The 12,456-nt window shown below is 41.8% G+C and overlaps 1 protein-coding gene across 1 annotated transcript in view; it reads right to left on the reverse strand.

Moving 5' to 3' along the window:
- Positions 1–5,390: 5,390 nt before the first annotated feature.
- Positions 5,391–12,456, reverse strand: part of MYL3 (myosin light chain 3) — a 37,653-nt gene continuing 30,587 nt past the window's right edge. The window contains exons 5-7 of the mRNA XM_013943637.2: positions 11,172–11,249; positions 9,663–9,698; positions 5,391–5,423 (exon numbers count right to left, since the gene is read on the reverse strand). Of these exons, the coding sequence (XP_013799091.1) occupies positions 9,670–9,698; positions 11,172–11,249 (107 nt within the window). The 3' untranslated portion in view covers positions 5,391–5,423; positions 9,663–9,669. The remainder of the gene's footprint in view (positions 5,424–9,662; positions 9,699–11,171; positions 11,250–12,456) is intronic.

Raw genomic sequence — 12,456 nt, forward strand, 5'->3', positions numbered from 1 at the left:
GGTCTGAAGCTGGGCAGAAGTTTGCTTTGGAATACTCTGCTCTGGAGGCAGTAAATTAGCTGTCCAGACTAAACCTGTATTTTGGCTTCAGTGCTGCATTGCTTCTGGCTCTAAAGCACATCTTTTTCACTTCTTCTAAAGGTATTCTTTTTCACTCTTGTCTGGTGCTCCAGTGCCATCTGTATTTGCCCCTTTTAGGAGAGAAATTTGGTCCATTCTGTGAGCAAGGGCATCCTCATGCAGCTAGAAGGTTTGGAGGACAGGACGGACATGAAGAGACATGTCACACAAGCAAGAGGTGTCTTCTGGAGTGGCAGCTGCCAAGGGATATTCAAGTAGTGCCTCTGTTTTGATATATCTGTGCATGCGTCTGTGCACTTGTGTCTGCGAGCGCACCTGGCAGGGGCTGCAGCTCTGCAGCCGTGAATGCCCAACCTTTGCGCTATCACATCAGCCAGATGTACAGGTTTTCATCCAGACCTATCCTGAGTGCACGATCATGACACTGTTGCTCTGTCCAGTGCACGTCATACAGAGTGTGGGCTGAAATTCTCCTCTTCCAGTTGCTTTATAGAAGCTACGGGAAGACAGAGCTACTGCTGATATTTTATTTCTCGCAAGCCAGCATGAAGTTAGAGCAGTAGAGAAAAGCGATGCCCAACCCATATGTAAAGTCTGCCTAAACCAAGCAAACTTGTTAAGAAGTTTTGAGCAGATTGGAAGACACAGAGTAAGTTTACACTGGAGAAGTACTTTGTGTTGCATGACCATGGTTTTTTGGGGTTTTTTTTTGGATCTGGTCCTAGGCTTCCAAAAACCAGAATCTCCATTCCAGAAAAGTCAAACCACATCTTGAGATACTCTGTGTGAGTCTGCGTACCTATGTATTTGTGCGCATATTCCTGTGCACCCATTGAGCCTTCCTGGTGAAAAAAGACGCACTGCTTCAAATACTAATGCTGTCCCAAATGACACATAGTAGCTTCAGTTCAGTATAGGCCTACCTACACACATATATACTTTTCTCTCTTTATTTCTGCTGTCTTTTATCTTTGGCATGCATCATAACTCTCCCATGGCACTTTTATTACAGGAAAGTAAAGGAATTCACAGAACAGCTAGTTCAGAAACACAGGCACTTTTGGCTTTATAAATGAAAACATTCATTTTGCTGTTCTGCCAGGCTTTTGACATATTTCAACAACTTTGCCAGATAAATGGGAGAAGAAGGATAGATGGACAGAGGCTACATCAGAAGTTTTATGGAATCCAAAGAATTTTCCGTGTGAAATAAAACTGGGGAAAAATAACCAGGCTGTGTCACAAGGTGTTTGGAAAATTCAAAATTCATATGATCTATACTGCACAGTGTTGTTACTTCTATATATATATACACACACATATATATGTTTAAGATCAGTACCACATAATCAGATATTAATTCTACCTGCAAATTTGAACATAGAGATATCTTCCTATCATTGCATCTCCAAAAGCACTGTTGCTAGAATCAGAAAAAAAGATATCTATTTTACTTATCTTGGTGGTGTGAGGAGAGGATGAATTAGTACACCGGTGAGGTCTGTGAAGCAACTGTCTTTGTCTGTGAGCAAATCAGTTGAGCTCCTGAGATGAATATGGTGAATCTCATCCACAAAATGCTCAATCAGGACACAGAAGAGATATGCATATTTCTAAGTAACAGCTAGAGCCTGGGTGGGTTATCCTAAAGCATCCTGAATGGCAAAGACACTACTATTTAGGCCATTGAATGGAGCTCTAAAAGCAGTTGTTCAGGGTCCTTCTCTCCTCAGTGGAGGGGAAAAAGGTGTTTCCAGGGTGCAATTAATCTCAAACAAGAGAAAAGTCAAACGGGTAAGCTGAGAAAAATGAATCCTGCCTACTCTGGCCAGATCTGGGCAAAACTGAAAATTTTCTGGAAAATGGTATTAGGGAGGAAATTCATCCTTAAAGTCAGGTGTAATTCTGAAAACAGGTTTAGCTGGAAAACAAAAAAAATCAGGGTCAAAGAGAAAAATGTTGAAAAATGTGAAAACGTTTCATTTTGACAAGATGCAGGTGGAGCTTTTTCATTTTGCACTCAAAAAGAAGTAAAAGACATTTTTTAAAATAGATTTTAGAGAGCATTGAATAAGTCTTAAAATGAGATGGAACACATCACTGGGAGGGTTAAGCATTTTTAATGGACCCCCAAATGAAACTATCGATGTATTTATCTCCTTGTGGACATCACTGAAAAATATTACAGTATTCACTTTCCCTTTGGCTTACCAACCTAAAAAAAATCCATACTTCACCCCTCGTCTAATCCAGGCTTGGGTGAGTTTAAGGAGAGGGTAACAAAATGCCAGGCAGTATCCTTGCTCCATCTGAAAGCCCCTTCTGCACAATTGGGTGTCGCAATGCAAATTGCTGCTGGAATGTACTATGTAATTCTGGCAAGAAGTCAATAGGCGCAAACTCCTCAAATAACCAAAGCATGGTACTAAGAAATCAGTGGAGCAGGCAGCGGCCCAGACAGTCAGTCCATTAGCAGCTTAACCACAGCAGATGTAAAGTCACCAACAAAACTCCCTACGGAGTCTCCCCAAGAGCCAGATGCTACTGCTATAAAAAGATCTTCTAGAAACTTGGCATGACTCCTGGCCACACTATTTTTTTTTTAAGAAACGTTCTCTAGATAGGAGGTTATTTTTCTTAATTTGGGTTTGGGGTAGGGGGAGTGGAGCAGTTGAAAGGAAGGGGAAGATATTGCCTATTTATTCCGGTTAGCTTGTGAGTGAATTTTCTGCTTGTGAAAACAAAATTTGGCAAGAGCATGTCCTGTGATACATCTAGTACAGAAGGCAATAGGCACTGTTCCAGCCTTCTCCCACACACAGCTTTGCTTATGCACCTTGGATTGACCCGCAGATCCTTCCACTAAAAGCCCTGCCAATGCATTTGGGGTGAAATACCAGCTGTTATTTTAGTCTCTTCTGCTTCACTGGACTGCTGCCTCATAGGCTGTGCTTTGGCAGGCCTGTGGTCTAGCTCTATTTGCTGGTGCATCTCAGCCCAGCTAGTGGTTGTGCTTAGCCTGTTGGTCTTTCTCTTACTGCTCCACCAAAGAACTTACTTTTTTGCTTGCAGCATTATCATCTCTTGAAGATCTTCTTGAATAGCTGTGAGCCTCGTGTAACTCCCAGCTACCGGATTGACATGGCTAAATGTGTGTTTCGGCTGTCATTCTAGTAACAGCGATAACAAATACGGTAGCAACAGTAGTAATAACGTGTAATCCTCGATGTACAGATTCTGTCTGTGCCAATAAGATAACCACCGAACATAGCACAGGCCAAGGACAGATGGAGACATCAGCTCCGTGTGTATCAGCACTTACCTGGATGAATGCCACCCGTGTGTCCAGATGCAAGGTTCACCTGCAACTGTGGATGAGGTCATTGTGGCTTTGGGAACATAGGGTGAAATATTCTTTCAGATTTAGGTATAATGTGCTAAGATGGCACCTTTTCAGGAGTCTGAGAGGCAAGCAGGATGGTGGTATTGTGTTTAACAGCTGAGAATGAAAGCAGAAAAGCATCTGATGTCCCACTGGAGAGATTAAGAGTTCTACTTCAACTAAAGGGACAGAAAAAACAAGTCTTAAAGTGACAACGGAATTGGATGCCCACAGAGGGAGACCCCAGAAGGAAATGGCCCACTGTTAACATCTATCTTTGGCATACTACAGCAGACCTAGTTGCTAATCTCATGGCCTCATCAGTGGCCTGTTCAACCAATTGCTCTGTTCAGGATTGATGCTTCAGAATGAACACTCCAAAACACGTCATTCATGGCGACAATTTTTCTTGACTCTTACTTGCCCCTTTATGTACAGTAAATCCAGCCTGGAGAAAACAGAATTGTGCCATTATTAGCATCTTTCTACTCCTCCCACTCCACTACCCTCTTGAACTTTCTTTAGCATTTTACTGCCCTTGCCATTATCTTAATATACATTTAGCTCTCTGTGGATTTTCACTTATGGCTATTCAACGGTTCATTTTGTTACAGCTCGTATATTGATGTAATTTGATTGTTTGTGTTCGTTCATTCACAGCAGTTGTTCTCCATGGGGATGGCCAATTCTGTCATTCCTGTGCAATTGGTATCCTGGTATTATAATGTTCCACCGATTAGCTTTCCTCCACTCAGTTTCCAAGATGTCCTTTCTAACAATACCTCTTTCTTAAATGGAGTGTCGCTCGCTTAGATTGTCTGGTATTTCCTATGTGAACTGTACTAGCTTCTGTGTTCTCCTCCTCCTCTCCCACCCCTCTCGCCCCCAAAAATATAGTTTCTTTTTCTTTTTTTAGTGATTTCACCCCAGAAGATGAGCCAACTTAATTTGTGTACTTTTTCATGCTTCTCACTTTTCCTTTGCCTCTACTGAGCTTTTTCCCAACAGTATGTATTTCCCATTTCCCCTTCCCTTCTTTACTCTCTCCTCGCACAGACACAGAAACAAAGCTGAAAGCAAGAGACAAAGAATCCCATGTTTTACTGAGAAAAGCTACAGGACATGTATATTAGAACAATTTCCAGTTTTCTTTGGGAAAGACATTTTACTTGCTTCATAGGTGAGACTGTTGGATGGAAAAGATATCTGGGTGGGGAAGAAAGAGAAGGGATGCATTCTAGCAAATCTGCAAGCACTGAATACACTTCTTCTTTGTTTTGTTCTTTTTCTCCTTTACATCTCATACATTAAAGATGGTATCTTCCAAAACTGAGAAACTTGTGAATAAGTGCATTTGTTAGTTCATTGCTGAGTATTCTGCCTTGACTGTTTTTCACCAACAACTAAGAGCATACTTTGCACCCATGAGATTTATACAACTAGTTTAGTTTCATTTCTCCCTTACCTTCTCAGATTACTCAGATTTCTGAATTGATTTTGAAACAGCTATTTTGACAGATGTAATAAACAAAAAAAGATGGGTCTAGTTGTTTTGGAAGGAAGAGGGGAAGGGAGAGAAGGATATGGCTAAATGAAAATACATTTTTCTTGGCTTAGTCGTGAAATAAGTAACTCCCCTTGTCTCCCCTCTCTCTTCACAATATTCTATTGCTGTTTTATATCCTGTATCAGAAAGAACAAAAAGAAAATAGAGAATGCCCAGGTATTTATAGTTCATATTCCAGTTTCTTCAGTTTCCTGAGTGTACTGAATCTCCACAAAGGCCATCCTCTTCCCATGAAGAAAGAAGACAAAACAAACAAAAAACATTTAACCAGATAACTTCAGGGACAGTACATTTTGTAGCCGTGTAATGGGAATCTGGGCTGTAAAATGAGAAGACATTCCATTACATTGAAATCCAAGGCCAGCATCTGGAGTTCTCGGCGCCTATCTTGTCCTAAAAATAAAATTATTTTTAAGCATTAGAGGAAGAAAGCAGAAACAAACAACATCATCAGGAATCAGCCTCAGTCATTCTCATGCATCTGTACTCAGACTGTTTGCAACAAGACCTGCAGCTACACATCTGTCCACTATGAAAATGCCAACTGAGATCAGGGACCAATGACAACATGACAGAAAACCTTGGTCAGTCACAATCTTGCAATCTTACACTCAGTATGTAAGTAACGGACAAAGCATGGGAAGTGGTGATATGGAGAGGTGATATAGCCAGTCAGACATAAAGCTGGGGTGAAAACTCGATTTCCAGAAAAACAGCCCAGTTCCTGAGCCACTAGACAGTTTGTTTTACTTCCGTTATCCCCCTCATCTAAAATCAGTCTCTCATCAGCAACACTCGAGCTTCAGGGATTTCATTAGTTAACTTCTGAATTTCAGGAAGGATTCAGTTCCTTAACCACAGGCATCTAGTGCAATTTGAGAGCCCCAAGGCATTCAGAACATCCCTGTACGGCTGGCCAATATGACATAGGCACAATGTGAGATTTGTCCTTTTCTGCACTGGCAACTGAACTCCTTGCATCTATGTCCCTTCACTGAACAAGCTGAATCATGCTGAAAAACCTAGAATCACAGAATCACAGAATCACAGAATCACTGAGGTTGGAAGGGACCTCTGGAGATCATCTAGTCCAACCCCCCTGCTCAAGCAGGGTCACCTAGAGCACATTGCACAGGATTGCATCCAGGCGCGTTTTGAATATCTCCAGAGAAGGAGACTCCACCACCTCTCTGGGCAACCTGTTCCAGTGCTCTGTCACCCTCACAGTGAAAAAGTTTTTCCTCATGTTAAGATGGAAGTGTCTGTGTTTCAGTTTGTGCCCATTGCCTCGCGTCCTGTCGCTCGGCACCACTGAGAAGAGTCTGGCCCCATCCTCTCGACACCCTCCCTTCAGATACTTGTACACATTGATAAGATCTCCTCTCAGCCTTCTCTTCTCCAAGCTAAACAGGCCCAGCTCTCTCAGCCTTTCCTCATAAGAGAGATGCTCCAGTCCCCTAATCATCTTTGTGGCCCTTCGCTGGACTTGCTCCAGTAGTGCCACATCCCTCTTGTACTGGGGAGCCCAGAACTGGACGCAGTACTCCAGATGTGGCCTCACCAGGGCTGAGTAGAGGGGGAGAATCACCTCCCTCGACCTGCTGGCAACACTCTTCCTGATGCACCCCAGCATACCATTGGCCTTCTTGGCCACAAGGGCACATTGCTGCCTCATACTTAACTTGGTGTCCACCAAGTCCACTTGGTGTCCACTAGATACCTAGTCCACTAGATACCTAGTTTTCATGCAGACACCTACTTGTAGATGTCTTCATCTGATGGGAGCCAAGAAAGGCTACCTCAGCTGGTCAACACTGATGTTACATTCTAGTAATTGACCCACAGTCACATGAGTTCAAGCCACTGGGCTCAATTCAGTTCCCTACACCTAGGTACCTACAGCCATTTGAGATGTCCTAGAGTGGCCTGGCCTCCAGCTGGCACTCCAAAAGACATAGGTCCGCCACAGGCTCGGCATCACATCTGTGCTGCCATGGATATCTGAGACACTTGGAACACCTGAAATAACACCAAGCACCTACACTTGGGCAACTGAATTGAGCCCCTGTGTCCACACTATTGATTGGCCCTCCAGCTCTACTGTTTGAGCTTACTTGTTTAAAGCTAGCTCAGATATTTTTATGATGCAAAGTCTGTGTCAGAGAAGCAGGCATCAGAACAACCTAGACATCATCCAGCTTGCTCCCAGAGAAGATTCATTTCCCTACAGGTCAAAGAGTCCCACTGGTGATATGAGCAGACGGAGCTCCTCAGGAGAACAGAATGAGCAGATGGTCACACCAACATTGTGGGCTGTTTAACCAAAGCTTGCACATACTTTTGATCCCATGAAAGGACATGCACCTAAGAGATAGGCCATGAGATAAAGGTTGACTGTCTGTTCATCACACCTTCAGAGACATGGCAGGCTACAGGGGAGGACTGTGTGCATTGCCTTCACAGGAGGTCAGCATAGTCCACAGCATGTATCCCACAGCCCTGTTTCACACTAAAAGTGGGCATTGGACAAAAAGTAGGACAGAGTGCTTTCTAGCTATGTGAGAAAGCTTAATGTTTTCTGTTGCCTGTGTCTTTCCCACTGAATGAGGTAAGGAGTAGGTGCATAGCCAATCTGGGCGTGTTTTCTACAGCACTGTCTACTGTAAAGGAAGAAGAGTTGGCTATAATACAGCAGCGCACTTGGCCTGGGGGGCCTGAAAAAAAGTGGAAGAGTCAGTAGTAGAAGATGTAACTGATTACTCTGTGTTATAAATAGGGTGTAGCACCTGGGGGAAGAGCATGTGGAGAGGTTTTGTATAGGAAAAGTTACACAGTATAGTCAAAATAACTATGATCGGAGAAAGAAGAAAGGGACTGTCACAGTTCAGTTCTTATACTGGGATCAAGCTCTAGTTTTCTACCAGCATATGGGAATGGCCAAGAAACATGAGCGACTGCTCAGATTCAGATTCCCACTGAGTTCATACCCAGTGTTTTGGGATGTGTTTGTTACATGCTTTATGGCAAGGGGCCATCAGCCTTTCAAGGGTAGAAATTGCATTTGTCTTTCCTTAAACATGCCAACAGAAACTCTGCAGGGAGTGGAAGATGCCACCCCTGAAAGAAGCCCATCACGGCTAATTGACAAATCAGCAGCAGATCGGTTCTCTGTGAGTCAAGAGTTCTCAGCTCCCTTTCCAAACCCACCAGAAGCCAAGACACACTTTCTGGCCCATATGCTGCAGTTCCCAGCCCTGTGCCAGCTCTACAATATACCACTGCTCACTTGTCTCCTTTGGTGGCTGATCCTGCTTCAGGGGACTAGAAAGACTTTTGGCATCAGAATGGGAATTTCCCATGGCAGCAGGTTTAGGACGGGATTAATGCTTGAGACCATCTCTAAACAACAAGTAAGAATCATGCTAGTTGTGGGATTACCACTTTGGCTGTGGGCCAGTTCAAATCTTTGGAATCTAAAACTGGGAGTCAGTATGTTCGGAGAAGATAAAAGCCTGTAGAAAGAAAACTCAACCATAATAAGAAAAAGCAATCAGCTTTTTAGCCATTTTACATTTTGGTCAATTTTATCTTGGAACAAAAGTCTCAAAGACCGGGATTTGACTCCTGCTTAACTCACTCCCTAGGGTGCCAGTGAACATAATTAAAAGTCACCACACAGCAGACAGGTCTTGCGGGCTGGAATAACGTCAGCTCCAAAAGCAAACAAAGCCAGGCCCGGTCAGGACAGAGTAGAAAAATAAACCAAAGGCAAAGGAAAAAGAAAAAAAAAAAACAACAACAGAACAAACCCAAAGAAAGGCAGTGTCTTTCCCAGTTTATCGGATACTTTGCAGAATAGATAGAGCTGGTTAACTCTCAGGTCAGACCTTCCCCAAAAGCTGAACAGAGATAAATATTGGTGAATACCAGTTCAAAACATCTGGCACCTTTTCCAGGAATACAAAATAAACCATGACCAGTGAATACTGGAAATGAAGTTCAGCTCATTTGCAATGGCAAGACTGAGATACCCTTAATGGTACTCTGGTTTGGAGAACACTACCGAATAAAGTCAGAGAAGATATGTGGGACAAAACTCATGTCTTTTTCTGGAAAATCATTCAATTTGCCAGGAAAGATTGGGAGCCAGATTTATGGAAGGCCAGTAATTATCCTCCAGCTGTAGGTTCAGTAACATAGTCATGCATCACTCTTTATCTACTCCTCCTTGTATTTATTGCCCACTCTTTCTATAATCAGCTCAATTCTGTCTTCTGGATTTTTTAAGGAAAATTTTAGGAGCAGAGACTTGTAAGAGGGCATCCAAAATGTGCATCCGTTAACATTTCTAGTTGTCAAAAAGGAATGAGCATTTGTTCTTTGGAAATCAAAGCCTTATACTCTCTGTTGGGCTCCCTAAGATAGAGACATCCAGAATCACTGGACAATTACAGTAAGGCCACTGATCTGCTGTGCAGTTGATAGGATGAAGATACTGCTTTACTCATTCTTGGCCTATTCCTTGCTGAAAATTCTCCCTCTCCCTGATTAACCACTTGCACTTTCCCCAAGCTGATCTCAGAAATCAAAACCAAAATAATAGAATACGCAAGGAGGACAGAAGAGACTTACCTGGTATTCAGTTAGCCATAATATGTTTCACAAAAGCTGGAAAGAATAGAAACAGAAGGATTATTTATCAATTTCCCTTCATTAAACTCAATAATGTCTCAGTACCTCTGTTCAGCTTGGCTGCTATTTAAATTCATTCCTCTCACCTAGTCTGATACAATGAAGACAATGTTGCTTTGTAAATAAGACTCCAAGTACTTTAGTGCTAAAAGCTTTGTAAATCCTTAAAATAATATATATACGGTGTAGCGTAGCCATCAGTCTAGGTAGGCAGTGGAAATGAACACACACGTTAGTCAATCCATAGCTTGCTTAATCCTTGCCCCTGGCTGCCATACAGAGCCGCCTTTCCAAAGCATACAGCCATGAGAAATTCCGGGTCCTCACCTAGAAAGGCTCTCAAGGCTTCACCACATTTATGCTGAAGTCAGGGGGCACTGAAAGTACTTCTGGAGTGAATCTCCAGAATCCACAGTAGCTAACCAATTCAGTATCATGACTGCATCTCTCCAGTGAGCTCAGGTTTAGAAACAAACATGATAATTAATCTTTTCTTTCAAAAAGTTTGGGGTTTCCTTTTTCCCCATTTTAAAAACTTATTTTTTAAAATATAATTTTGGATTCAAAAGGAAATGGAGAAATGTATTCATCTGTAAGAAATATTTTTTCCTTCCCAGTGATCCTCCATATTATGGATTTCTCTGAATTCATCACACATTCAGGCATCACGTGGTTTGGCTAAATCTACAGGTTCCTACCAATAAACTACAGGCAAGACAGATTTCCCTGAGCTCAGATCACTAGTATAGCATTTGAAAGTAGAAGACCAATCATAAAAGGTTCAGTGAAGATGATACAAAAGTCAGGTGCTAGTTAACAATATCACCTTCAAAGAGGTGCATCATAATGTGTGTTCATGATCCCTAAAGCATGTTGTGGCTTTACTGAAGAGCTTAAAGTGTGCAGGTTTGCAAGATGCCCGAGAGAACCGTGGTCCATTTACTCATAACCAACTCCCTTTACTCTGGCTTTCTACATCCGTAATGGAATAGACTGGGAGTCTTTGTTCAGTGCTTGTAGGATTCTTAGGACTTCAAAGAGGAACCTAAGGATAACACTTTTTGCTGATTTTTTTAAAGTAAAACAATGATTACCACCAGGGATCTCCCAAAAGAGATCTCTTGCTTTTTGGGGGGACAAGGAACTATGGGTGTAGGTAGAAAAAATAAAGCAAAAATAAAAATAAATATGTAGAGCAAGATAAGAATGACCCTACCAGCCTCTTTGAAAGGCCCATGGCCATTATCAGCCATGGAAAGTACAAGTAACCTTATTACAGATAAGGAGTCTCAGGTGGATTACAGAATCTGAATCGCTCTAAAATTTGCAAAAAGTTCATATTCTGATCATTGGGAATAAGATTTTCCTTGGACTTAAGCTTTCACAGAATAACTGGAACAAAGTCTTCAAGCACATGGTCACTGCACAGACCAGACTGCTCATACTTACCTTCATAGTTGATACAACCATTGGCATCTTCCTGACCAGCCATCAGCTTATCAACTTCCTCTTCAGTCAACCTCTCACCTGCAGGGAAAACAAAATGCCTGTTCAGTACCTTAGTACCTGAACCTTTTTTTTTTTTTTTAAGAATTTATGAAGCACAGTTCAAAGGATCAAAGACTACCAAAGAGAGTGAGAGGGAAGAGAGGAGAGACAAAGATTTTCTCTCAGTTCAATTTGTGGTGCTGACTGCTAGGAAAGTGACTTTTGAACTTGCAAACTGAGAAAATTTGATCTGAAAACCATGAAGAGAGAATAAATAAGGAAACCCACATGATATCATGTTCCCATAGTCATTCTTCTAAGAATAAACTTACTCTAAGTGCCAAATCTTGAAGGCTTTAGTCACTTTTGACCAAGTCATCACTGGGCAAACTCTCTGTAAAGTCACCCTGTAGTTTGCCTCTGAGTTTCAGGTTCAGGAAAATTTTAAGATCAAACTTAGGATCTCTGCTTAGGATGTGATCTACAGCATTTAATTGAATTATGTACATATTAGGTACTTCTTTGTCTGTAAGGCAAAGAGACCAACCTAATCCAGTCCCCTATTCTATGTACTGGCATTAATGGGATTAATGTCCTTCCAGAAATGAGTGGGAGAAATTTTAAGGTGATGTCGATTGAAATCATTTAAAAAAAAAAGTTATCGGGTGTGCTCTGCTACTGATGTTGCTGTACAGAAAAGTACTGATGCATTTTTTCATCACTGACTTCTCACACACAGGGGCAAGTCCTCAGCTGATGTGAATCTGTGGCAATTCAATTGAATTTTTGAAAAGTGAACAGAAAAGTATGCCAACTTACAGAATATTTGTCTGTGCCTAGGATTTGGCCAGTATTTAGGAATACCAATCTAAACAGCAGTGCTAACTCTTTGGATTTAAGTACTTCCTATGAATGCTTGAAAATCAGTCATTGACACATTGGTCTGGGTTATTGGAAACAAAAGGGCAAATACAAAATTGATTTTTTGTAGTACAGTGAAACTCACAAAACTGACCGTGGTTTCTTTGTCCAAGATAAAGTTAGATGGTCCATCAATCCTGACTTTGTGTGTGTTTGTGTCATCATTGAATTTGGACCCCAGACTGATCCAATAGCATCAGTGAAAACAGGTACTTAGCGTTGTTTTCCTTATTTTTTGTGTGTCATTAATAGAGATGGATGTGTCATGGAACTGAAATCCCTGGGCATAAAAGATTTGGATTTTTGAAACAATATCGCAGGTCAA

This window comes from Apteryx mantelli, chromosome 2 (assembly GCF_036417845.1).
Source record: "Apteryx mantelli isolate bAptMan1 chromosome 2, bAptMan1.hap1, whole genome shotgun sequence".
Taxonomy (NCBI): domain Eukaryota; kingdom Metazoa; phylum Chordata; class Aves; order Apterygiformes; family Apterygidae; genus Apteryx; species Apteryx mantelli.